Source organism: Ciconia boyciana, chromosome 9 (genome assembly GCF_034638445.1).
Source record: "Ciconia boyciana chromosome 9, ASM3463844v1, whole genome shotgun sequence".
Lineage (NCBI taxonomy): Eukaryota > Metazoa > Chordata > Aves > Ciconiiformes > Ciconiidae > Ciconia > Ciconia boyciana.
The window spans coordinates 8,498,556-8,524,897 of NC_132942.1; the positions used below are offsets into that span (position 1 = coordinate 8,498,556).

At 43.2% G+C, this 26,342-nt stretch overlaps 2 protein-coding genes across 8 annotated transcripts; one reads left to right on the forward strand and one right to left on the reverse strand.

The window, feature by feature from the left end:
* Positions 1-536: 536 nt before the first annotated feature.
* On the reverse strand, positions 537-17,372 carry FAXDC2 (fatty acid hydroxylase domain containing 2). Of its 5 annotated transcripts, XM_072873651.1 has the most exons (11): positions 17,332-17,357; positions 13,887-13,958; positions 12,809-12,929; positions 8,719-8,766; positions 5,777-5,868; positions 5,570-5,673; positions 4,704-4,825; positions 4,182-4,387; positions 3,249-3,354; positions 1,997-2,163; positions 537-823 (listed from the first exon to the last, which is right to left on the reverse strand). In XM_072873651.1, exons 2-11 carry the CDS (start codon positions 13,898-13,900, stop codon positions 667-669), a joined length of 1,137 nt encoding a protein of 378 aa, XP_072729752.1. In that variant the 5' UTR covers positions 13,901-13,958; positions 17,332-17,357; the 3' UTR covers positions 537-666. The 5 variants fall into 5 exon arrangements, with proteins under 5 accessions (XP_072729752.1, XP_072729751.1, XP_072729754.1 ...); XM_072873650.1 differs by lacking the exon at positions 13,887-13,958 and having other exon boundaries at positions 17,332-17,372; XM_072873653.1 differs by lacking the exon at positions 13,887-13,958 and having other exon boundaries at positions 12,809-12,938; positions 17,332-17,352.
* Positions 17,373-17,378: 6 nt separating this feature from the next.
* On the forward strand, positions 17,379-25,542 carry CNOT8 (CCR4-NOT transcription complex subunit 8). Of its 3 annotated transcripts, none has more exons than XM_072873657.1 (7): positions 17,379-17,462; positions 18,418-18,622; positions 20,263-20,456; positions 21,916-22,077; positions 22,899-23,043; positions 23,716-23,826; positions 24,146-25,542. In XM_072873657.1, the coding sequence occupies exons 2-7, from the start codon at positions 18,506-18,508 to the stop codon at positions 24,293-24,295; spliced, it is 879 nt and encodes a 292-aa protein (XP_072729758.1). In that variant the 5' UTR covers positions 17,379-17,462; positions 18,418-18,505; the 3' UTR covers positions 24,296-25,542. The 3 variants fall into 3 exon arrangements, with proteins under 3 accessions (XP_072729758.1, XP_072729757.1, XP_072729759.1); XM_072873656.1 differs by having other exon boundaries at positions 17,442-17,569; positions 24,146-25,541; XM_072873658.1 differs by lacking the exon at positions 17,379-17,462 and adding an exon at positions 17,483-17,569 and having other exon boundaries at positions 18,423-18,622.
* The last annotated feature ends 800 nt before the right edge of the window (positions 25,543-26,342 follow it).

The window sequence follows — 26,342 nt, forward strand, 5'->3', positions numbered from 1 at the left end:
GTTTGCAGACATTAGTTTGTGGAGCAGAGATGAGGATGTGACAGCCCTTAATTCAGAGCTGTACCGACCTCTCACATGAAGAAAAACTGCTCGGGGGAAGTGAGGCCTTTGTTGCATGTGCAGGGAGAGTGTTTCTAAAGCTGAGGTCTAGCTGACTTTCCATGGGGTTTCATCCCCTATCCCAGGTCTTCTGAATCTCAGAAAAATAGTGGTTTTAGTTCCTATGATATGTAGTTATAGTGATCTTGCTGGTATTTCTATAGAATGCTGCTGAAAGAGGCCAAAGCATGGCCTGTGAAAACTGAAGTGTTAAAAATGTTAATAATGAAAACTCCCTAGGAACTCCCCAAAGCCATGTGGCCCAGAACACATCTGGCTTACGCGCAGGCAGCTAGAACCAAGGAACAGTGCAAATAATTAAGGAAAAAAAAAAAAACCCACCTCTAAACTTTGTTTAAAAATAGATTTCTAGAGCAGGTTTTTTGTGCCTTAGAAAATAACAGACAGCAAAAGTGCAGTCATCTCAAGTGGCATGTTTAAGTTCAGCTTCGGGTTTTGTTATGTGTGAACAATAACTTGTTTCCCAATTAAAATACTATTTGGCATAAATCCTTGTCTCTCGCTCTGCTAGTCACTGGGCTCTGCAAGAACGGCAGGCTGCTGGGTTCACTCTGCCTTCTTGGGTGCCTCAGGGATGCTTTCTGAGAGTGGTGTGAGGCTGAGGAGGACCCTGTGTCTCTCGTAGGCTTTACTTTGCCTGAACACTGTATCCGTTCCATGCAGATAATCCAGCACACCCAGGACTCCGTAGCACTGGCTGAACCTGGAAACCAAACAGAGAATAAACATGACTGGAAGTTACTGAGGTTACCTTGCCCTTCCTGTTTCCAGCTCCTTCCAGAGCCCTGATAAGCCTGAAACTTCTGCACCTTCTCTCTCTGGTGCCATCAACGGTGGGACTGAACAACAGCCGTCTCTGTCTCGTGCAGCTCAGAGCTGCGGGACCAGCTGGACAGCCACGTTGCTGTGTCTGTGTGCTCCCGAGACCCAGCTGCCCCGGGACGTGGAGGTGCCGTGCTTCCAGCACTGGGACGCCGGCACAGCCATTTCGTCCAGAGAGCGTCTCGGCTCTGCAGTGATCCATGTCCTGACATGAGCTGATCTCCAGAGGAAAAGACTCATAAGGTTTGGGTGTTGCCCAGCATTTGGGTGGCAATAGAACTGCCACACTGGCTGTTTCTGCAGGAGAGGCAAACTGTTCAAGGGAGTACGTCTATGAATTGAGTGCACATCTAGGAGACGGGAACGCTTCTTCCACTACTGTGGTATCTATCCCTGAACAACCTGCTGAAACTCTGCGCTCTCCAGTGTAGGAGGAGGCTGGGAATCTCTGCCAGGAAAGGTTAATTGCGAGTGTCTGGGCAAGGTGTTCTCTGATCAGTGTTACTAATCCCAGTGTATGGGAGAGGGACAGACAGAGGCTCCCTCCAAATTTATTTCGGCTGTGTGATTTGCCCTTGCTCTGTCTTTCTAGATCACATGCAGTGTCTTCTAAACTTCTAGGAAGAGCCTTACAGAGAACTGTCTCTGACCCTGTGCTTGTGCTGGGGAAAGTCCAGGTGATACCTGCTGCTTCAGACGCTATGTGCTTTCTTTCCTCCCATGTAATCTTAGGAAACTTGAAACGCCTGGCCTCAGCTGCGGTGTTTGTGCTTTGGAGAAAGTTTCCAAGTCAGCTGATGGAGGAGGGTAGATGTCAGTGAGGTGGCTGGCAGTTGTGTGGGCAGCGGGCTGGAGTCCTCTGAAATCCTGATCTCTGTTTAACCACTTTAAGAACTGACAGCGTTCAGCCTGCTATCGGGCGAACTAAATAGGCTTCTCTGCTTGTACCCAAGTTATGCAAACCCACTTGACCCTCAGAAAGGAGCTTTGCCCGTCAGCAGTGCCAGGGCACAGGCAGGAGGGGAAGGGGAGGCTGAGCAGTGCCCAGACATACTTGAGGTGGTGGAAGTCGTGGAACTCCGGCGACGGTAGGAAGGGCAGGTGGTAGCCGCAGTGCGAAATGCTTGTTGTTAGGAGGGCAAGGGAGAACCACGCTGCGATTGAAACAATATGAGACCCCATGATCATCGGGCCAGTCATGACAGGCAGTGTGTTGGAGAGCTAGAAATGAGAAGCAAACTCTACCTCATTAATCAGTCCGCAACAAGCAGGCTGTCCTCTAGGAGCTGAATTGTTTCACCTGGGTGATACATCACACTAGTTTTGTGCGAACAGCATAAAGGGAAGATCCCTCTGCCAACACCTTATTAAAATTACATAATCCTCAAAGAAATAATTTACTCTGAACTAACTTGAGTTTTACTCACTGCAAAATGCAGTCACAGCCCAAGCTCCCTAAGCATGTAGTAGAAGTTAGATGTGAGATCAAACCAGGGGTGTGAGGGCACCATGATTCCAGTAAATCGCCCTGGAGTCAGAGGTCTGTTTCAGCTTCACCTTGGAATAATGCTGAAGCTGCTCTTGGGAAACCTAGCTGTCAAAGGGCACTGGCCTGGGGACACGTGCAGTCAACAGTAGTGATGTGATGGTCCCAGCTGCATCGCTTCATTGTGTCCTACCCATGGCACAAATGGCTGTCACTGCCCAGACCAAGCTTACTGCACCAGCTAGGCTCAGCTGGACTCTTGAATATAAAAAGTCATTCTGCTGCTCAAAGACTGTCAATTAGGGAGACACAGAGCTGGTGCTGCAGCCCAGGACTACTGTTAACAGGAGATGGCACTGAGAAGTGGAATCTCCTGAAGGTGGGATGTGTTTGCATGAGAAGTCTCGGCTGGAGCAGCGCTGGGAGACCCTCCTGCAAACACTGATCCCAGCCACCAGCATGAAAATCTTGGCAGAATTTTGACTCCATGCAGCAACCCAGATTGTGTAAGTGTCACATCTCGTGCTGAAAGCCTCGTCTGCTCCCAACCCTCTCTGTGCTCAAGGAAGCACCATTCAGTCAGTTCCTTTTCTGTTGGAGGCCCTTGGATCTGCGCTCTTAAAGCTAGCGGAGTTCAGTATAAATGGGTACTGCAACCCTTCTACAGCTAGGCTTCTTAGCAATGCAGCTTAGCTTCCTCTTCCTAAGAAAGAAGAGTCTAAGGGCATGTTTGCTTTTCTTCTCTTACCACTCCTCCTCATCCCATAGAAATCGCACTCCGTGCAGGAACTGGAGGGTGCCCATGGGGGAATCCACTTACCATGTGTTCTACCGGGTGAGCATAAATGGAGACCACGCCAATGGGGGCTGTCCATTCGTGGTGCTTCTTGTGAATGTGCTTATACAGGAGTGGGAGGTGAACAAGCCTAAGTAGAGAAAACAGAGAAATGTAGGTTTTGAGCTCCGTAAGAAGGGAACGTAGAGTAACCTAACACAGAATTTCTGCTGGGGACTTGCTCATGCCTCATAAATCCAGATAAATCCCATAAATCAAAGTCCCTGAATGACTGATTTGCTCAAACCTGGGAGTACTTTTGAGGGGAAGACTCACTTTATATTTTCACTGTTTTGACTTTACCTACTGGCAACTATTAGAGGCAGGCTTTTAGGTTCTGTGGGCCCTTAAGAAATTGTTTTTTATGGGTTTTTTTTGTGTGCATTTGTCCAAAAGGGAAACCTACATAGTTCTGAGAATGCTGTGCTTGCTTCTGCACATCCTTGCAGGCTTTTTTCTTCCTTGCTTTAAGTTTTTTGTTTAATGTTGGTGTTGGTGCTTAGAAAGCCTGCAGTGTCTGGAGCCAGGCCCTGTTTCATACGTGCCGTACAAGTGAAAGGGAGATCAGTCACTGACCTCTTGAGCTTTTTTCTTTCAGGATAGTCAGTCTTGTTCTCCTCTTTTTGAAGAATGTTGGGTTACAGCTTTTGTGTGAAGCTAGCTGTTTTGGTTTTTTCTTAGTCTCTAAGCTGCTCCACCTTTGTAATTTTACACATTTTTGCTTACTAGAGTTACTAGCAGCATTGCAGCACCCAAGCCTCACGTTGTAAGGGTGGACTCCAGGACCTATAAGTCTTCCCATATAAATACAAGACTGGTGGAAGAGGGGGGACTAGGACTATTGCTGTTGCAGGAGCTGGGTATAACCTTAAAGGCATGGGGGAAAACCACGGAGTCCTGTCCCTGTGCTTAGCTCACCTGTGTGTATAATAAAAGAGAATTTCCTCTATTAAGGTGAAGATGCTTAGCTCCACGAGAAACCAGTGGAAGGTGGGTAATTCCTTGCTGAAGGTGTTGCCCCACCATTTCATGATGTAGAACATAGGCACAAGCATGGGCAAGGAGATAAAGATCTGATTACACAGCGCTGTGTAGATGGCTTGGCGCAATTTCTTTGTGTCCACCTGCAAAAGAGAAGTCAGGACTTGAGGCTAAATCAGAAGCCATGTGGCTTTGAGTTGGGAGGATAAAGAGCTTGAAGATTTGTAGGCTGTTTCTGTGTTACTTTGGGGATCAACTTTCTAACAAGCCGTCAATCCAGATCTGATCAGTAGCCTAATTACAATAACTCCCTTCCTCTCTGCAGTGGATATACAAGACTCAGCTTGACTCTCCTTGAATCCTATCTGATTGCAAAAGAAAAGCATAACAGGTTCTTCTAGCCTAAGAGACTGCAGGAAGTGTTTAGCCAGCAGAAGAGGCAGAGTGAGAAATACTTACAGGATCATTCTTGCCCAGCTGAATGCGATAGCGAGTAATGAAAGTTGGCTTTCCTGTTACATCAGCCACCATAAAGATTCCATTGAAGCACCAGAAAACAAGGCTAGGAACCAATGCAGCCCCTGTGGCGTGAGGAAAGGGCAGAGATGTGTGAATAAATTGAGAGCTATGGCTAAATCAGAAACCAAATACAGTGGCATACTATCCAGAGGACCTTGCTGGGACCCAGCTGCGTATCCCCTGCCCTGAGAGGCTTTAAAATGGAATATAGGTAGGTTCTGACACCCGGCTAAGACCTAGGGAATGGGGAGGAGGTTAGAGTAGACAACTGTCTTGTAGGCTGAAACTTGCCACAACTGAGGCTAACAAAGGGCTTTTCTGGGAGGCTGGGGGATCTCTGTCACGGGGGGGTTTTAAATACAAGTTGGATAACGTCAAGTTGATCCCTGGGACCTTTGAATGTCCCTACCAGGCCTGTTCACCAGCTGTTAATCACAGGCAGAGAAGAGTTTTATAGGTGCTACAGCAAGAGTAAAGTTCCCTGATTTTACTTTAATTTTCAGTAATTAGCTCTACTGAGTCATTCAGCTCTCACAGGAGCAAAAAGTGTGTTTTCAAAGGGAAGCCATTTCAGCAGCAGCAACAAGAGCAAATTTTCAATCTGTATAAGGGGTCTAATGATGAACCAGTTCAAAGGCAGCACAGTTGCACTACATTAGCTGTGGCTGGCTTTGAAGCCTGCACGTGCTTTCTCAGTGGGAGGATTAGTGAATTTGGGAAGGCATGTCCACGTCCCCCTTCTAGATGTGGATAACCCCATGGATAGTTCTTCCTACAGCAGAGGGTTGTTAACCTGAGTAACTCACCAAAGAGGAAGATTGACCACTCCTTTCCCTCAAACAGGTAGTAGAACTTTAGCCATGTTGTTTGCCAGAAATGGCCTGAAGTGTCCCAGATATTCTTCACGTAGCTGTGGGAATAAGCGTTCTTGGTTGCCCATCTTTTCATCATCCACTTTTCCCCATCTCCACAGAAAACTTTCTCCTCAAGCCCCTTTGTTTAAACAATCTTACCAAGAAACAGAGTTCACTAAGACAGTGAATATGAGCAGGCCTGTACCAAGGACATGGGCAGTGATCTTCATGGCATCCCAGAGCTTCTCTTCCTGTGAGCAAGCAACAAGAGTAAGCATGTGCTGGTGTGTCCTACACTAGCTTTTTTTGTACTTGAAATGCAGGAGGTCAAGGCAGTCCTATGATGGCCCGTTTTGCTTCACAGACACTCTAAAGATCATAACAAAGCTGTTATGGGATACTGTGTGTAATTGAGGGGCGGAGTGTGCACGCATCCATCTGCCATGTCACCTGAAGCGTCACTGACATGGCATTTCTCTGGAATAACCAAAGGGAGAGAAAGGACCACTGATTTTTTTTTCCCCTCCCCGTTTTTACTGGGCATGCTTCTCGGTACCTGGAGGACTATAATATAAGGGGCTTCTGGATAACTCAGAGCGGTAGGCATGGAAGACCTGGGGGTAAGGAATGGTGCTCCATCTCAACACTTCCCTCACCCTGCCAGTATATTCACCCTCCCATTACGCAGTATGCTTTCTCCCCACGGTAATCAAGAACTGCTGGGCTCAGACAATCTGATTAACAGCTCCAGTTAATCCAGAACCACTCCTCTCAACTTTCCTCTTTGCTTTGAAGACCGATTCTGAAGTCAGGCTCATGTGCCCAGAAGCTTGCCTTTTTTTCCCCAAGTATAACAGAGGTTTAATACAGGGTATTACCTTTCCTTGCATACTTCACTTTGCTGTGCCTTTAGGCCAACGCAGGTACAACTCAGCTCTAGTACTGAGAGTACAGCTTGGCTAGGAGGTACCATGTGCCATCTGTATAGAGCACCTGCACATTAACAAGGAGCTAAAATACTCAACTTCTCAAAAGTATAAAGTTCTCTAAATCCCTGCTCTCAGTCACAGAAATGTTACCTACTGAAGAAATATTCCTGTGTACAGCATAAGGGCACCTGTGATGTTAGCATGACTCTTTTATCACAGTAAGGATTTTAACCATACAAAGCAACTGCAAGAGAGTCAGAAAATTACCAGTGAGACCTTTTGATTCCAGGAATAAGTATATTCTAAAAGCAGTATTCAATATATTTGAGCATTTAAATATTCAAGACCAAGTTATTTAGCAAATATATGACAAATATATAATTAACTATCTGTCTTTTGAGTAGCCCAAGTGGGAATTGGTTCTGGAGTTCAGCAATCTTAGTTTGGGTTTTCTTGGGTGAATATGCATTATATTTATCTGCAGGATAAATGTTTAAAAAAAAAATCAATGCAATTCTAAAATAATATAGTGTAATAACCAGCTAGTGTCTTGTTCATTACTCTGCCCTTCCTGTTTTTTAACTGTGGTGTTGTGCTGCAGAAACAGACTGGAGTAATAAATAGTGTGATTCAGAGTTGCTGTCCTGCTTGTCTCCTGTCAGAGGACAAACGAGAGAGCTCACTAATAAATGTTGAATGCAGGTGTGTTTAGGGTAATGCAATAGAGAGGAATCCTCTCTGCATGGCTTTCAGTGCTAAGAGCTTCTTTAGGATTCTGTAACAGCTACAGAACATTAAACATTGCCCAGGACTTGTCAGCAATATTTATCTGTCCCAGGACAGAACTTTGCTCATTAGCACTGAAACTTTCCTCATTAAAACAAACAACTGTTTCCTCCTATCATCTCTTTTTTTTTTTTTTTTTTTTAAATCAAGTTAGCAACTGGGGAGGAAACAATTTAAAGGACTCTTGCCCTACAGCTTGATGTTTGTGAACCCTATAGGTTTGTATTAGAAGCAATGCAATCAATTGCCAGCATTATCACTGGGTGTACTGAACTACAAATGCAAGGTTGGCGAAAGCCATCTATTCCAGCTTCAGATAGCGCACGCTGGATTCTAGGCTGCAGATTTGCTCTCTTAGCAGTTTCATACTTGCAATTGCATCCATGTTATGCCTCATGTATGCTGACATGAGATAAGACTTTCTTAATCTTTAGACCCTGGAATACCATCTACATATTATTTAGAAAAAAGGTTACAAAAGCTATAAAAAGCTTAGAGCTTTTTAACAGAATCATATCCTATAAATCCTTGTTTCTCCTGGGATGAAGAAAGAACATACCAAAAAAACCTCTGATGTCTTACAAGTGTCAGAATTTTTAGTTAGACCAAATAGTATTTCAGATTCTTTAGCATCTTCCAGCTGAAGAACTCAAAGGGTTTCAAAAACTAATACTCATCAGATACTGTCTATGTCCTGCTTTGAGACAGGACAGAGAGTAGCTAAAGCTCAGCACTTAAGTTATTTTAAAAGCCCTTTGGCTAGAAACCGCCTTGTTTTGAGGTTGTGTTTTTATTGCACGTGATGAAGTGATTACGTGAATGAATCCTACACAGTATAATTACATGAGCTGTATAAGCAGAGAAGTTTACATAGGAAAAAAAAAAAAAAAATCTTTTTCATCACGTCCGAGTGCTAACACCCTGTTTCTCTTCACGTCAACGGCTCCAGCACAGTAGTTTCCAAACTGATCCATGGATCGCTTGAGAACTTGCCCTTGTACAAGCTGGCAAATTCCTTAAGTGCAGAACAGGGTTCCTGCCCGTAAGGTAAAGAGACTGGGGCACATCAGCTGGGAAACATACTGTTTAGCAGGACCACTGTGAGAACTGGGCCCAGTTAGGTGGCACGGCTTCTGGCTACCGTCGAGTGTTGTGGTCTCTTGCCATGCAAGCAAAGATAACAGGCCCTTCACCACTTGGTGCTGTAGCTGCAGTCCACTGGAAGGGGAAAATGCTGCTGTAGTGATGAGAGATGAGATCCTAGTTGTGCTAAAGTGATCAGAGCGTGGATGTGCCTGTCACTTCTCTTAGAAGATGATTCAACACATCCAGCCTTCCAAAGCACCTGCATAATGCATTCTTTAAAAGATGACCTTGAGCCTTTACCTGCTTCTGCTGCTCAGCCATGGTGGAAAATGCAGAGTCTCTTTTCATCTGAAATAAGAGGTGATCTAAGTAAGTGAACCTTGTACAGCTGGAGGGTGGAAGAATACACTGCTGACGAGCAAATCCCCTCAACTTTGAGCTCAGTTGCAAAGCTGTAAAATATTTACTCTCTGTGCTCTGTCCTCTCCTGCTCCCACCTTCACGTTGGCCATGGAGCAAAGCTGAGCTCTTGAGAAGAAAAATTCCCTTATTTCCTGATGAGTTAGTACTGTCCCAGAAGACTAACAGGGATGCAAAGGTAACAAAGAAAAATGGGAGAACAGCCAAAATCAAAGCTTTTGATGGTGGCACTGCTGTGTTGTGGCACGGCTGCGTCCCTTGATCTGGCCCAGGAATACATTGCACTCAGGAGGAACTCCAGCCCTTCACAGACTGCAAGGAAGTGATGATATGGGACATGCACTCTTCCATAACGACGGCATGCTGTTAAACTAACAAGGATGAAAACAAAAATCCGACTACAACCATGTGAGTTTGTGCCATGAAGAATGAACACAGTAGAGCACCACACGGCCTTCACTCACATGGCAGAGGAACTGTCAGTTACAGTTTAAGAACGTGGTAAATGAGAAAACTATCTTTGCTTCAAGTCCCGCTATGGCCAATTTGAGAGTTTAAAGCCCTAAATGGATGGGTGGCCACCTCATAATAAATCTGCCTGCATTTGGTTCTGGCTTGACCATTTGTTGCCAGTTTTGGTGTTTTTTTTAAAAAAAAAACACCAAAAAACCCAAGGTTTAAGTAGCTGCTGGGGCTTCACTGCTGTCCGTGGCCGTGGAAAGATCTCTATATTTCAAGATGTGCTGTGGCTGTCCTAGGGATTATTGCGTAGCTGTTTTGATATTGCTGCACTCTTACCATAAAATATAATTAGCAAAAGCTAACAAAACATTCCTTAAGGTTTTCTTGGTTTCACCCAGTCTTTAAGAACAAACACAAACATTCCTTAAGGTTTTCTTGGTTTCACTCAGTCTTTAAGAACAAACACATGAATTCTAATAATATGAAGGCCAGATTACTGAGGATTGCAGAATTTAATCCATTTTGCTTTTCATGCACAGAGGAATACTCAAGCACAGGCAAACTATGTTACCTAAGGTAAAAACTAAAGTACAAAGAAGGTAGAAAGGCACCTGTCTAAGGTACAAAGAAAAACAGTTGGAAAATTATTCATTAGAAAGATGATATTCTCTTACCTTTATGATGCTAGCAAGCCTCTTGGGAGTACTCCTCTTGCAGCGTTTCAGAGAGGAGGAATATACTTCCAAAAAGAAGTCCCCGTATTAGCCAGGAGGTTATACTTTAGCTTTGAAACTCTAGCTTTATGGGTACCTTCCTACAAATGCAGCTCTGTTTATTTACAGGTGTTTCCAGCTCCGTTTCCCTACGTGACATGTTAGTATGATGGTCAAGGGGCACGAGAGAGAAAAATGGGACACCTTCTTCCTACTGGGGTTCCTGCTTAGTCATGGACAGAAAAGGACAAGGCCAGTCCAAACTACATACTTTAGTGGAAGAAACTGATGTTAAATGGTTCTGAGAAGAAAAAAAAAAAAATCAGGCAAAAAGTGATCTGAAACGTGAAACCATGAGCCCGAACTCCCAACCCCCTATTTTGACACTAGGGTTGTATATACTCCTGTGGGAAATGCTAACTTTTGGTAGCAGCCTTAAAAAACAAATAAACAAGTTAACTTTAACTCCCTTGGCCAAAAAAAGTAGTGTGAGAGGTGTCCTAAGGTGCTATTACTTAAACTGAGAATGTATTAAGGAAGTCACAGTGTCCTAGGACTTCTCGTCTTTCCCCAGATCTAAGGCTCCTCACTATTAGACTTTGTGAGCTACTAGAGCCAGTCTATGAGATCTTCTGTATGGTTTTTGTCCTCTGATATATCAAGTTTGCCAACCACAACCTTACTGAAAAAGTACAACTGGACTCTAACATATCTGATGAAGAATACCTATAAGTAGCAATCACAACTAACCTGCCAGCGTAAGAGTAGAACAGAATAACTGAATAGAACAGCGTAATAACTGAATAAGCGAATACAACAGCGTCAATAACTTGCCACAGGACAAATTGATCTCATCTTCATTTCCAAAAGACCTTCCCATCACAATGATGCATTTTACGTAATGTAACGTGCACTATATGCCTATCTTGTCACACAGGCCCTCTCAGTGGAGGCACGCCTGCTGTCTCCAAGAAAACACTACCAATGCTTGAAATATGTCAAGCTTGAATAATCCATTCCTTTTTGAGGCTTTGCTCCATTCCAGCTTTCTTAGCAGGTTGTTCGGAGCTTTGAAAAGCTGAGTTTTGAGTATCTGCACGAAGGGAGATTCCACAGCTTCTCTAGGAAATCTGTTCCAGTATTTGACTACCTTCACTGTAAATTCCCCCCAACCCCCATTTCTAATTAGGATTTCCCTTGTTATAACTCGTATCCCTTGCCCTTTTGCTGTGCACCTCCCTGTCTTCTCTACAACCACCCAACAGGGAGCTGAAAGCAGCAATATGAAATTATTCTGCTGGGACAGTACAGTAAATAGTTTTCTGTGGTTAAAGAGATTATTCTACTCTGATGACCTTGTAGTAGACAACATTAGATCTTAGAGAGGCAGACATAAAAGGGGTATCTCAGTTAGCTGCTTGCTGGAAGGCTGATGCTCCAGAATTGTTCCTCCATACAGCAGTGCTGAGTCAAACCCTGCTGAATCTTTGCACGTGAAGAGCTAGAGCAGAGCACGGCAGAAAATGTGACTCTGCTTTGAGTTTTTAGGAGGAAAAAGAACCATTGCTTGATTGAGTCTCATATTCTGTGAGTTTAGGAAAGAGTTAAAATTATAATCACATTTCTAGTAGTATGCCTTTTAAAATAATCAAATTATGATAGAAGTCTTGCTTGGGCAAAGGCTTCCAGTTTGAAACAGTACTGCCATGTCTGCTTACCCTTCCTCTCCCCAAAATCTCAGTACACTACCTTTATTAAGTCACATTTACAGGATAAAATTTTACATTATTTATGTTAAAACAAGATAAATTCTGAAGGATTAGGTTTTCCCCAACATCTCATTACCTACTCTTTTTTGTTGGCTAATGTCTCTTCTGATTCAGAATACACCAAATATATTTAAAAAGCATTCATGTAACCATGGCTGTTTCAGCAAACAAAAAAGCCATTCAGTTGCTTGGCACTGATCTCATGTTGGCATGTTATACAGCCCCGAACCAACCAGTGAAGATTTCAGCTGCCTGCAGCTATTTCCAAATATTAGCTAGAACTGGTGCTTTTTAAAAAAAAAAGTTCCTTTTTAGTTATTTCAAATTAGTTAACAGAAAATTTGATCCAAACCAAATTCTCAACCCTAAAGTAAAAGTAATTGCTTTCCAATTAGTCTCTTGATGTTAAAGGGGAAACATACACTAGTCAATAAAGAATTCTAGTAATTCTTTTATTATTATTTCCATGTACTTCATTATTTGTCCAACAACTGTTCATTAAGTCACAGATCTGTTTTCACTGAATTTTCCACGTCAGGTATCAGAAAAAGCTAGTTTGTCTAAGTCATGTTTTAAAATGCTCAACGTAATCTGAAAAGAACTGCCATATTTTTTACATTTGTTTTAACATTTACATTATTAATTATGTCCCATCTCTGCTGTCCCCTTATGTTTCTGTTGCCCAGACAGTCCCAAGCTGAGACGGCACAAGTGCCCGCTTCTGCTTGTATGGTACCCAGTATTGTATTGTATTGTATCCTTCTTCTGACACCAGCCAAATCGTCCTGCTGCTGGCAGGTGCAGCTGAGTAACAGGGTACGTCTGCTGTGATGGACTGGCTGCCTACCAGTTTCTTGGTATTTCTTTTTCCCTCCTGCTTGAATCTTCTGTTGTAGACATTACTTCACTGGAATCAACCTTTATAGAGCATAGACAGTGGAAAACAACCGCGCCCAAGAGAAAAAAGGCTATGACTATCCACGAAAGTATAGAGAGTATAGAAAGGAAAACGTAAGGACAACTTACCTGGTCACCCAAAAGGTTGCACATCAGCCACACTGTGTGGACAGACACAGGAGTAGGTGTCGTGTTTGGTGGATGTCCTACTGTGCCAAGCACTGCACAGATCTGAAGGCAACCACAGTTCCTAGAAAAGCTTACAATCATACTTTAAACGGACACATGACATTGCCTTTTAATTACTTCCTCAAAGTTTCTATCATATCTTTTCAAGCTACTACAGCCCTGAACTCTGGCTGCCCATTCTTCCCTCACCTCCTGCTGATGGTAGCCTAGGAGAGGCTTTGTGTCTATTCAGAGCCCAGAGTTCAACTCCTCACCTTTCACTACGGCTGTGGAAACTTTATGAGGGTTTAGGCAAAGGCGACGGGGGTGTGTTTCCAAGCAGGAGCTGGCTGTCCCCTCCCAGACAAGTCATGTGAAGCCAGTGCCATGTCACTGTTAGTACTGGCAGCATTCCCTGTGCATATGTGCATGCTGTCATTCAGTTAAGCATTTGGAATACATCTCTGCAGGTAAGTTTTTCATCAAGAGTTAATGGCTGTATCTGAGAATAAAACAAGCCATCTACACCTTAAAGATAAGTAGTCTTTATAATGCACTACCTCATGTTTCGAGCACAAAATGGTTAGTGCCAGTGCAACCGAATGGGTCAAAGGTGTATTTGTTAAAAGCGGTAAGGGTTACTGTGGAATTTGGCAAAAAAACAGCAGTCCAGTTTTCATCCTGTTGCACTAAATCTATAAATTACACCAACAAAGTTGCTACATAGTGTCCTCAGCTAGTTACAGGTATTGGTTCCATCTGTAAGGCCAAGATGCAAAAAGGTTAGAATGTGCTTGGGCTCAGTTGTTTTCAAATATGACGTTTACAGACCATAAAGTCTGTGTAATTATGGTATTGCAGAGAGAAAGATGTAATTGGTCTTTATTATGCAAATATGGCCCCAATCTATGTTACTTACCTAATAGTCAGTGCCCTATTATGAACTAAGGTCTGAGAATTGAGGGCATTACTCGCCATAACTTTCCAGATTTATTTTTCCACGCAAGAACAAGGAGTATCACCTCTGCCTCACAGTTACCTGTGTATGGCCATTCACAGGTGAAGCAACACACGCTCTTGTTTGGTAAGCAACATCTCAAGCTAGCAGCAGCTAGAATTGCAGAGAGATCAGCAAGCATGAATAATGGTGGTGTCTCGTTGTCTGTGCCTGGATTCTTGGACCTGCCACTACATCTGTATTTTTATCAATTAACTTTTTTTCTGGAAGGACAGTATTCCCAAAACTCCCTGCCTAACTTCACACTGTTTGTCCTCTTAGTGCGGTAAACATTCACTGTTGCTTCATGTCAGCTTTAAGACTTTGTCGCTGTTCGTTGACACCTTCTCTTGACTAATCCTAACTATTCCCTAGTGGGGAAAGAGTTTGTAATTCTTAGCCGTTGCTACTGTTATTTATCATAGACAGCAGACTAAACAGGGAGGAACGCAGTTCCTTCAAACTATTTACGCATGTGCAGAGGAGGAAGTGGAAATTGGCATTTCAAGAAAGGAGTGCCATGTGAACGTTGTCCTGAGCCGATCTTTATTTGGACTTGAGCTTGCACTGGGAGGGCTGTTCATCCAATGGCCAAAAGTGGGTGATAAGCCAGTGAATTTCAGAGACCTCAGTGTTTCTTTTTAACCTCTGTCCAATTCCGACACAGGTTATCTCTGAAATATTTATACCCAATAGGAACAGACACCTCAGCATATTCATCATAAGGATGTAAACTTAATTTACCTTCTGCTGCAAGTCTGTGTCTAGCGCAGGTTGGCAGTAATCTAAACGCTGCTTCTGCCTGTTGGCTAGCCTGTGCCCTGCACTGGTGTCTTCACCACAAACCCTCCAACGTTAGTGGAATCTTTGCTGAGGCATGCAAGAAGTCTGATTTCTTCTCAGCAGAAAGGCTTTTTGATCACGCACTTCATAAAATAACTTCTCTTTGTTCACTCTCCACAGTTTTGGTAATAGTCACTGTTTGTTTTGCAGTTTGAAAAAAACATTAGAAGGAGAAAACCTTTGAATTATCTTTCAGGATTGTACACAGCCACACTGATAGTTCCTCTGAAGTCGAAGAGGAATCTGAACTTAATCTTAAACTCACCTAATCATTAATTCCCTGCATTCTGAACTATATTTCTAACCATCTGCCATGTGCCACCACCTAGTACTACAGCAGTACACTTTTGAAACACCTGTGGAGCAATGGAAGGGTTAAGAAAATGTAAATGATGGTCTTGCCATGATGGTTCAAACATCTTCAGCAATAGTGGCATCTTCTAACTCTCAATTCACGTTTTAAGATTTCTGTAAGTAAGTTTTCTACCATTTGTGGTGCTGTTACTGAGCTCTAAAGGAAACACACAACCTCTTCAACAGGGCACAATCCAGGACATGCAGCTCAAACCGACTAATGTGAAAATGTTGAGCTAAAGCCCTTTCTTACACCTTATGACGTAGTAGGTCTGCACACACAAACTCTTTTGTTACTGCGGTCTTAGCAGAACCCTATAGAGGGTGTGAGGAGTCTTCAAGACCCTGCTTCGGAGTGCTGGACCTGGAAGCAAGTTTGCTAACTTCCAAATACAAGAACTATGGGACTTTTTTAAAGGGCAGGGTGCCTTTTCCAGCTATTCTTCATCTTTATGAGCCAAGATGAAAATTAGCCATGATTGAAAAAACAAATTCTGATCTCCTCGAGCAAAGTATGTTTCCAGCTCTCACCACCAGTGCTCATAAACATCCTTGAATAGCTTTTTTTTTTAAAACTACATGCAAACTGTTAAACATTACAAGCATAATTTATCACAAGTGATTATTTCCTGCAATACATTTTTTATTCGAGTAGCAAGGCACACATATTTTTGGTGTCCTGAGAAGATTCATCCTCCCTTTTTCCCTGGATTCAACATACCTTCAAGCACTGGGTTTATGAGCAAGAAAAATATGTATTTTACTCTGAACTCTTTAGGAAAAAAAAAAATAATTCTAACCTTATATTAACAGAATGCTGTAATCTAACCTGCTATATTTACCTGCTAACAACGTATGTTTTCTTGCACGAAATCCCAAACTCAGGTGACCACGGGAAGACAGGTGACTACTTTCCACCAATCTAGCACATTGCATAATATATAAATTACGCAAGAGACTGCAAAGCTGAGAAGGCAAAATGGTAACTATCTATCATCTATGAAGATAAACTTTGAATCAAAGTAACATTCAATAATGGGATGTCATAAGATGCTGACAGCACCAAGGTCACTTGATAGAGAGCAGTACTTGGAAAAACCTCTCCTTTTCTAAAAGTTATGTTTCTGCTGAGGTATGAACATTAAACCTGAGACACTGAATTATGTCTGAAGTGTAAAAGACACCAAGATTTGTTTTTGCAGGTACTGGTATCAAAATGGTAGGCAAGTAGCTGAGATTCAGCGAGAGGAAAGACTCCCAAATAGTAGGCAGATAACAATTCTGCAGCAGTACCAGAACTGCAGTATTCTCTAACAGATGCAACCCTGTCCAGAAGGCTGGCAGTCTAAAAGAAAGGAAATATTATCTAAGCTTAATTATTAGTAGACAAGCTTCCAAATAAATTCAGTATCTGCCATCAGCATCAGCCAGCAAAACAAGTGTTGGCAGCTATGTTATACAATAAGCTACATTATGCTGCTTTACCGGATACAAACTTCTGTTGCTAATGTAATTTAAATAGCATTTCTGGAACAGGAGAAGTCAGCCTAAAAGTTTGCAGACATAGTAGGTACTTGAACAACAACTTCTAAGGTTCTGCAGGAAGAGGCAAAACTTCCTCAACTAATGAGCTTGCTACGCACTACAACATATGAGCAACATGTGCCAAGACAGCAGCAGTTTGCCCTCACGACCTTGAAAACTACTCCCTCATCCCACGCCGCAACCCTGCACGCCCACGGGTGGGCCGCGCAGCAGCGGCCTGTGAGCCCGCAGGGAGACTCGTGCCTCGCAGCAGCCCAGGCCTGACGGAGGCCGCGGCTTCAGGGCCTCTGTTGTGAACCACTCGTCCCCCTTCGGTGAGGGGGGGGACGCGATTTCTTTCGGGGACGTTTAGCCAGGGCCTGGCACTGTCCCTGTCCCGGGCGACCTGGCTGCGGGGCTGCTGGGGGGCTCCCCACGCCGACATGCTGGCAGCCCACCGAGCCTACGGCCGCCCGGCCTCGAGGCCCCTGTTCCCTCAGGGAGAGGAGGGCACCTAACTCCCTTATCCGTCCCCCCGCTCGCGGATTTTGGACTCGCCCGCCGCTCCCAGAGCAGGGAGCCCGGGCGAGCCCATTAGCCGCACTGGGGGCGGGTGGGAAGACGGCTCACCACAAGGCCACCGGCTTTGCGCAGGCGCACTCCGAGCGGAACCCCGCGTGGCATTCCGCTTCCCCCGCCCCCTCGCTTTCCCCTCCCCTCCGCGGGAGCGCGCGCGGCCGCGAGGCAGGCGCGCGCAGCAACGTACCCCGCCGCGCGCCCCTGCGGCTTTGCCATATCTCTCGCGAGAGCAACGCGGCAGCCCGGAAGTCCCGCCCCTCCGGGAGGCCGCATCGCGCCTGCGCGGAGGCGAGCGGCCCGGCCCCGGCTTCCGGGCAGGTAGCGTGGGGGCGGGGAAGGCGATGGGCCGCGCCGGAGCAGACGAGTGGCGGGGGGGCGGTGAGGGCTAGAGCGGCCGGGCGGCCCGGCTCCCGGAGCGCGAGCAGGTGCGGGCGGGGCGGCCCCGGGACCCCCGGCTGAGGGGACGGCGGGGGGGGGACACGGGAGACGGCGGCCCTCCCGCTTCCCGACCGGGCTGAGCCACGTCCGGGCGGCCCTGGCCCTGCGCGGGGCCGGCGGCGGGACGGGCTGCGGGGGGCCGTGCCGCGGGGCCTTTGTCGGCGGGCTGGGGGGGGGTCACCCCCCGTGGCGGGCTGAGCTGTGGCGGTTCCCTTGGGTCCCTCCGGCCGCCGCGGGCAGCCCCGGGGAAGCGGGCAGCAGGGCCCGGCCGTTGGTGGGAGCGCTCGAGCCCTGCTGGCTGGAATCTGGGGTCGTTTTGCCCGTGTTGTTGCAGGAAATGGTAAACAACCGGTGTTGTCTAAAATTCCTAGGGGTAGCGCTGCCGTTAGTATAAGCTGAAATACTGTACTTCGGTGTTTCCTGAATTAGATCAGAGAGGTGTACGTCCATAAATGGAGTCTGTAGAGCATTCTGTTACTGTTTTTAAAAGCTGTCGCAATAGCTGGATATTAAACGTGAGGATTCCCTGCTTGTACATCTTACACCCAAAGTTTCAGAGCTTATGTCAGGAGAAGAAGAAAGACAGGGAGAATGATTCTTTTCGTAAATAACTGGACTGTTAATTCTGCATCTGCTCTTGTAACCTGAACAGATGCTCTAGATTTTCTTCTTGTTCAGCATATTTACAGAAGTGATAAAAGCAAGAAGAAACTTGGTGTAAACTTTAATGGGCTATTTGAAGCTGAAAATGGAAATCTGACTGCCTCCCAACAGAGCATTCGTTCTTATACATAGATCTTTCTTCATATAAAGCATTATTTATTTATCTGTTTAGTGCAGCACACTGATAAGATCGCACAGCTTGCAATTCTACGCTGTCATCTGAATTCAACATCAGCTGTCTTTACTCTGGTCCCTGCAAGATGCCAGCAGCCCTTGCAGAGAACAGCCAGGTTATCTGTGAAGTATGGGCGAACAATCTGGAAGAAGAGATGAGGAAAATTCGAGAGATTGTTCTAAGTTACAGCTACATTGCGATGGTAAATATTATAGTTGACCTAATTGCCTTAGTCAAGGGATTTTTTGGGGTAGGGGAATAAGTTGATTCTTGAGTGAGAAATGATTTCCCCCTATCCCCAGTCAAACTGAGCTAGAAGTTAAGTGGTGAAAAATTAGAAAGCAGTTCAGTAGAAGCTTTCCAGAATTTAATACAAGTGGTGTTGGATATGGATTGAATGAAAGATGAGGAAGAGAGAGACGACCTTAAAAACCTGAATTCATTTAATATTTAGCTATTCATAATGTATTAGTTTGTGCAACAGAAAACTGAAACAGGTCAGATGTACAAGTGTGTTTAAATCTTTAGTTTTCCACCAGTGTATTTGTCCTTTGAATGTCTTTCTCCATTGGTTATGGAAGATGCCATGGTGCTGTCGGACAAAAGGCCTGCAAGTGACAACTAGTCAGCTGGGCTGCCTCCTTTTTAATGAGGTCAGGTGTTGATTCTTAGGGAAGAAAAATATTCTGGCTTTAGGTATAACAGTGTGCTCAGAAAGTTTTATTTAAGATGACCAGAATCTCCCCCAGGTGGGAAGAATCTGTCCTGCTCTTAAAAGTCTGTATCTGCTTGGCAGGAGCCAGTTAGTTACATAAATAACTGGTTTTAGTCATGATACTGTAAGTTATGCCAACGTTGCTTAGGAATGCTAAACTTCAGGATATGAAAAGTCCTTAATAAAAGCGTGGCATAAAAACACATGCCCCTGCAGAATGTGTAGTATTTCAGTGTAGAACACAGTCGTGTAAGTAAATATGGTTTTTTGTTATCATACGTCAATGGGAAATGAGCTTTCTTGCTTCTGTTCCGTCTCATTGAAGGTGCGTTTATGACCTATTTTAGTGGCTGTGCTGTGAGAGTGGACACAAAAAGATCTTGGGCAAGGGATAAATTTTGTCAGATATGCAGTACTTTGTTCTTCATGAAAGTTTTTGCATACGCTGTAGTCAGTAGAAGTTACGTGACCTGATCTGAGAGTAAAAATAGTCTAGAAGTTCGGGTTTCAGCAAAGATAGCATGCAGTCACTGGCCAAGTAAAATGTTTTTCATCTAATAGATGGTTGCTCTGCTGTTAAGGTCTGTTTTGATTGTCAGGAGTTTTCATTGATGTAGGCATTGGCTGTTCCTCAAAAACAGTGAAGGTTCTCGCTATCTGGACTATTGAATGAAGATGGTCAGAGTGCTAAATTTAACTTGTATTTAGAACATGAAAGAACACTGAATACATTTTTTAAAATGTCCATTTTAGTAGATTTAGGGAAAATGAGTGTCCTTTGTGAGAGAGAGATGTTTAGATTATACAATAGTGCATATTGGATGACTTTATAACATTTTTGTTTTTGAATAAAACGAAACTGCAAGAAAGGATACCTGTGATGAATGTATTAATGCAATAGTTAACAAATTGTGTAGGGTTTTTATAGTGTCTGACTTGTAGCAGTTTAAAGTCTGTATGAATATGGAAAAGGAGAAAAAAAAAAAAAAAGAGGGATTTTTACAGAAGAGTTCAGAGAATGCAGTGCTGAGACCTGCAAGTGTGGAACTGAATAGACTCCTAGTAGAGTAATAATAATGACTCCTAATAGAGTAAGTGGTGAAATAAGATTTTCCCTTCTCTCCTAGGACACAGAGTTTCCTGGAGTTGTTGTAAGGCCGATTGGTGAATTCCGCAGTTCCATAGACTATCAATATCAGCTCCTTCGGTGTAATGTTGACCTTCTGAAAATTATCCAGCTGGGTCTGACTTTCACAAATGAGAAAGGAGAATATCCTTCCGGCATCAACACCTGGCAGTTTAACTTTAAATTCAACCTTACGTGAGTCTCTTGAGCTAGGGAATAATTGCCTAGTCTCTTCTGCTGAAGTGATGCCTTCCTTTGGCAAATGCGGGTGTCTGTATGTTCATCGTCAGTGGCTGGTTCTGAGCAACAAAAATTCAGATTCTAACACAGATTACGTGGGAACCTATTTTGGCATGACAGGAATTTGCCATATTCCTGGAAGTCAAACCATACTAAAATCCCATCCTTAATACCCTTTCCTGTGATAAATAGCCTATCCCCAGTAATTATATGTGCCTTGAACTTTTTTTCTGCAACAATGTTATAGTCTTAAACTTTATACATTTCATATATATATATTAAAAAATCCACCTCTTTATTCTAAAAATAAATGGATATGCTGTTTTCAGCAAAAAGGAAAATACCTCTTTACAGATCCATGCTAAAATACAAAGTGTGATCAAAAAAAAAAGGTGTAATCGTCACACCTGTTCAGGAGAATGAATCTTGTTAAATGGAGTGTGGCAGTTGTTCTTGTCTCCTCCATACTGCAATGTCTTGGGTTACAGTTGAAACAAGTTTCATTATCCCTTCCCCTGTAATTGTGAAGACAAACTCAGCATAATTGCCACTAGAGCTGCCTGGAAGTAGAGGGTTTATCTGGCAAAAACGCACATTTATGGGAAATCAATCAGTATTTTTATGGAACTGTCATTGGAAAACAGTACAAAAATTTATAGCTAGTATGTGCAGATCATACACTTCTTGAACCCAAAGGTTGCAATATTTACTTCCACAACTTTGTGAGTCTCTTAAAAGTATTGAAATCAGAGTGAAGTGGTTTTCAGAGTGTGATCAATTCATTTCACTCAGTTACCATAGTTGGCATGAATTTTGCTTTGTGTGTTGTCCTGTCCTTCCCTCCCCCTGCCAAATGAAACAAACTAGTACAGAAGGCAGGTTCCTGCTCAGCTCTCCACCAAGCATATCATCACTCATCCCTGTCCTCCTTCCTTAGTCAACTATTATGCAATTTTGTTGACTCCCAGAGATGGAACTGGAGATGATACGGTGATATGCGCTGTGAAGTGAAAAAGAAAAATGTAGACAGGAATGATGCTCAGTGCTTTAGAGTTGCACATCTTTCTATTTAGGAGAACTCCCGTTTTCTCCGTGCTGTCATCTGTGGTGCTTCCATTCACCTTGCAGAAGTGACCTTTTTCAAAACATCATACAGTTCTATGGAGGTGGATTCTTTGGAATTTGCACTAGCAACAGAATTATTAACTAGTTACGATTGCAGAATAGCTTGTTACAGATGTAGGAGGCTGCAGTAGTGGTATTAAAACTGATTAAATTTTCTAGAGAGGTGAATGGGAAACCCAGGGATAGCCTATGGATCACTCCAATTTTTGAAATACAGCGTGGGGGGACTTTTCCTAAAATGAGCCTGACTTGTTAGTACCTTGAGTGCAAAGCTGCTTTTCTCCTTCAGTGAGGACATGTACTCTCAGGATTCCATAGACCTCCTTGCCAGCTCTGGGCTGCAGTTCCAGAAGCACGAAGAAGAAGGGATCGATACCCTGCATTTTGCCGAGTTGCTTATGACATCTGGGGTTGTCCTTAGTGACAGTGTGAAATGGCTGTCCTTCCACAGGTAGGTCCAAGATGGTCACTGACGCTGTGAAGTGAGAAATCTCTTTTTGATTGAAATACTGCTGCTTGTGTCCGTGGAGACTGACACAGATTTTAAGGAGAATTAACAGCTCTGCAATTCTTAAAAGAAGCTTAAACATACAAAGTTTAAGTAAGAACACTTGGCACTTCATTTTGTGTTAGCACTACTGTGGTCTGAATCTTGTGTATGCCTTTCTTGCAAATCCTTTCGCTGTTACAGTCTTCCTCTATGGAAGAAGTTATTAACAAGTTGAAATGTGATTTCTACGCTTACTAACTTGTGTGCATTGTAAAGTTTTTATTTCTTCTTCCTTACAATGTTGGTGGTGGTCTCAACTTCCGTCTTGTGTTTACATAGAGGAAGAAATCTGTGTAGTTAAGATGTCATTCTTGTAGAATTTCAAGCAACTTGACTACAAAGCCTCTGGTCCTTGATGTCATTGCAGGTGAAAGGGCTTGAGGGAGGAGGAGGTGGTGGCAACAGCTACTTACAGGGTTTCCTCTTTTCCTATTGCCCATAGCTACAGGAGCTTGCAGTGTTGGGAAGTATGTTCTTCCCAATGGCTTAGCTGTTCTGCAAGAGGATAGTGGAGGCGCTCAGGGAGCATTCAGAAGTCCTACATTGACACTGATGATCAAGATGAATTCTGGCTCTAATCCAGAGGAGTTTTATGAAATGTCAGAAAGCGTTAACGTTTGAAAGCTACAGCATGTAAAACTCTTGTGGAAAAATAAGGTATTGGTACTGACTGAATATAGGTGTTGCCTGCTTATCTGGTTTCTGTATGTTTTTGTTTTCAGTGGTTATGACTTTGGCTACATGGTGAAGCTGTTGACAGATTCCAGGTTACCAGAAGAGGAACATGAATTTTTCCATATCTTGAACCTTTTCTTCCCATCTATCTATGATGTAAAGTACTTAATGAAGAGCTGCAAAAACCTCAAGGTACTTGTATCTCCCCAGCAAGCAGCTGATGGATGGGCAACACTGTAAATGTACAGTAAGCCAAATGACAGAACTGCTGCATATATCAAGTCTTAAAACCGGAATGTGTATAAAAGCTAGTAGTCACACATAAGCACCTATGACTAAGTTTGTATCCAATAGATACTGCCTCCCCAGTTTTAGACTTATCAGTATGTGTATTATATAGGGGACATTCCCATAACCTTCTGGTTTGTGTATCAGTAATTTCAGAGGCTAATTATAATTCAGTATGCTTATCTTCCCCATGAAAGGTGGAGTATTTCTTCTTACATGAACTATTATGTGACTTGATTAACTGGTAGACACTCAGAGGGTTGAAAGTAAATTATGTACTGAATCACAGCCTTGTTTGAGGAAAGGGAGGGAAAGGTCCAGCATTTGTAACCTATGAATGTGCCCAGTCATCTCAAGTATCCACAGCAGGAAAGCAAGGTACCTAAATTTGAGAAAAGTATTTGTGTTCTTGAACAATATTTACCACTGTGTTTCACTCACAGCTGGTGTGTGTGTACTGCTGGAATCTGCATCCATTCATCATAGCCAGTGTCTGCCCTCATGTTTTGGAGAAACGTGGCAATTTTGGTAAGAGATGGATCTTCTAAGATAACATCTGTTCTGTTCTCATTGCAGGGTGGCCTTCAAGAAGTGGCAGATCAGCTGGATTTGCAGCGCATTGGACGACAACACCAGGCAGGATCAGACTCTCTTCTCACGGGAATGGCATTCTTCAGAATGAAAGAGGTACTGCAGTATTTTTTATGATTCTTCTTTCTCCAGTACCTATCCATAAATGTCAACGTGCACAATGTGTGTTTTGTTTTGTTTTGGGGGTTTTTTTGAGCCTTGTGGCCATCAAATGTTGAACTGTCAATAATGGGAAGTGTTGATATTGGCACAGACTTCTTGTGTTTACTCCTCTTTCGTGTGCTTATTTTAAATCCCACGCTGCATCTTAGAGGTGGCTGACTTCAAATGAGCTGTTTAATTAATATTAGGTGCTTTCTGATTTAGAGGCACAATTAAACAATACCTGTTTCTTCCCTTTTTTTTTAATCTGCAGTTGTTTTTTGAAGATACAATTGATGATGCAAAGTATTGTGGGCGGCTGTATGGCCTTGGCACAGGAGTGGCTCAGAAACAAAATGAAGATGTGGACTCGGCCCAAGAGAAAATGAGCATTTTGGCTATTATCAACAACATGCAGCCGTGATAAGTGGTACCCCTCCGCAGAACATGGTTACCATATTGGCAGCTGCTGTCCTCAACCATTTTCCCTAATAGTGTCTCAGACAAAAGGCTTCTACAGTATACAGCCTGCAGAAGGCCTGCAGTTTTGCTGAAGAGCTGCATCTTCATTTGAAACCCAGAAGAAGAGAATTGACTGAATTCCTAATGCCAGCATTTGTGGTTTGCCATCTTTTTAATACCAAGGGCAAAAGACAGAACCTACTGTGTATACCTCTGTTTTTTTCCTCTTTATACTGTACAGAATCTGCAAGGAAGACTTAACAGCAGAATATTCAGTAGAGCTAAGGGTCTGGAAATCCAGTGAAAATGGACACAGACATGCACACAAATTTGCAAATTGTGCTTTATAAAGCTTATTTTAAAACACCTTCTGCATGTTGTGAGGGTGACTGCTTCACCTCATGTTTTGCTTATTTTATCTTCGTGTAGTCTGTGGAAATTGCTCCCTTTGATCACTGCAGAGGTTTGGGAACGGATGACATTAAAAATGATCCTTGCAGCTAAAAATATTCAGAGATTTGCTTTAACAACATTGGGCATGGATATTACTGGAGCTGATTTGATCAGCTCTCCATAATTTCTAATTCTGTATGGTACAGGTTTGACCCATACTGAGCCTCAGCTTAGTTCTTATGGGTATTAATAAACTATTCTGGAAGTAGATTGAGAGGCCTAAAAGTTCACCTTTGACAGGGGATTGGACCAATACTCTGACTTCAGTTTTCTTCAACTTAACTTAACCTACAAATTTTATTCTTCTCCTTGCAACACAAGTAGTTCAGCAGATGGATAAATATTTGTTCCTCTTCTCCCCCACCCTGCTTCTCCAGCCCCTAATTTTACTATGTGCTTAACAACAGACAAAACAGCTCCATTTCTCTTCATTGTAAACATCTGAAAAGTAGTTAGAGGATGGAAGAACAACTTGGGATTCTGACTTTTTAAAAAATGAGCTATTCTGTAGTACTTTTTTTTCCAACAGCTCTCTAATGAAATTTCTTAGGAAAAAACCAAAAACAAACAAAAAACATTTTGGACATGGCAAACTTAAAATTTTAAGACTTTGTCTTGCATTTTAAACAAGCTTAAACAATCCATTATTAGGAGTTGAGGTTTAGAGCTGGTATTTAAAATGCTTGTAAATACTACTTGTTTTTAATTTTTGTAAAATAAATTTTTTTTAAACCAGGCCTTGTTTTGAATTTTCCATCAAGCACTAAAATTCCCAAAGTTCAGGCTTTGGAATCTGAATTTGAGTGATACATGCTCAAAGATGCTCAGGTTTCTTCCTTTTACCATTTATGATGTGCTACTGGGGTAGTTCTTAGTAAAATCTGCTTTTGAGCTTATTGTACAGTAGCTGATGAAAGCTGAGCTTAAGCTCTCTTTAGGGCTCTTGTATTCTCTTTCTGCTCGTCTCTCAGCACAGCTAGCAGTATGGTGGAGTATTCTTTCAGTGCAGCATAGCCACTTAAAGTGACAAATCCGTTTTGCTCATCTGTCCTGTGTGAAGTTTTCCTGCTCTATCTAAACTCTAGTAGTTCTTGCTTGAAGTGTAGGAGGGCTGTTTGGTTAAGCACTAGCTCCCCCTCCTGGTTTTCAAGTACTTTGTACAGAAGTTAGTGGCAACAGTTTACCAGATTAACACATCTACAGAAGGATCTTCTTCTGGTATAATCCCCAGCTTTCACCTGCTCTTCAAGTTGTTCTGAGGCTTTACTCAGCTTGGAGCAGGAAATCTATCAGTATCAGGTCTGCATTTTGGGTGGAAGAATCTGGAACAGCTTCTGATCTAAAAAATCCATCCCTCCTACTTTTTTCTTAAACAATAATCTTTACTGTTCTTTACTTAAAAGCTTTCTAAATTTATGACCCCCCTATCCTACCATGAACTTTTCTGCTGCATTTAAAAACTTGCTTCTAGAAATTACTAAGGTAGATAGATAGTATGTTCACTGAGGCTTATGCAGCCATGTTCTTTTCTTAGGAAGAGTTAGTTTTTCAAACAA

Excerpts from the sequence above, each read along its gene's own strand:
- FAXDC2 (XM_072873650.1), bottom strand. The coding sequence starts at position 17,360 with ATGGCAAAGCCGCAGGGGCGCGCGGCGGG. Across the intron at positions 8,767-12,808 it reads GCAACCTTTTGGGTGACCAG|ATGAAAAGAGACTCTGCATT; the intron begins GTAAGTTGTCCT and ends CTCTTATTTCAG. Across the intron at positions 5,674-5,776 it reads TTAGTGAACTCTGTTTCTTG|CTACGTGAAGAATATCTGGG; the intron begins GTAAGATTGTTT and ends TTATTCCCACAG.
- CNOT8 (XM_072873657.1), top strand. The coding sequence starts at position 18,506 with ATGCCAGCAGCCCTTGCAGAGAACAGCCAGGTTATCTGTGAAGTATGG. Across the intron at positions 18,623-20,262 it reads GTTACAGCTACATTGCGATG|GACACAGAGTTTCCTGGAGT; the intron begins GTAAATATTATA and ends CTTCTCTCCTAG. Across the intron at positions 23,044-23,715 it reads AGAGCTGCAAAAACCTCAAG|GGTGGCCTTCAAGAAGTGGC; the intron begins GTACTTGTATCT and ends TTCTCATTGCAG.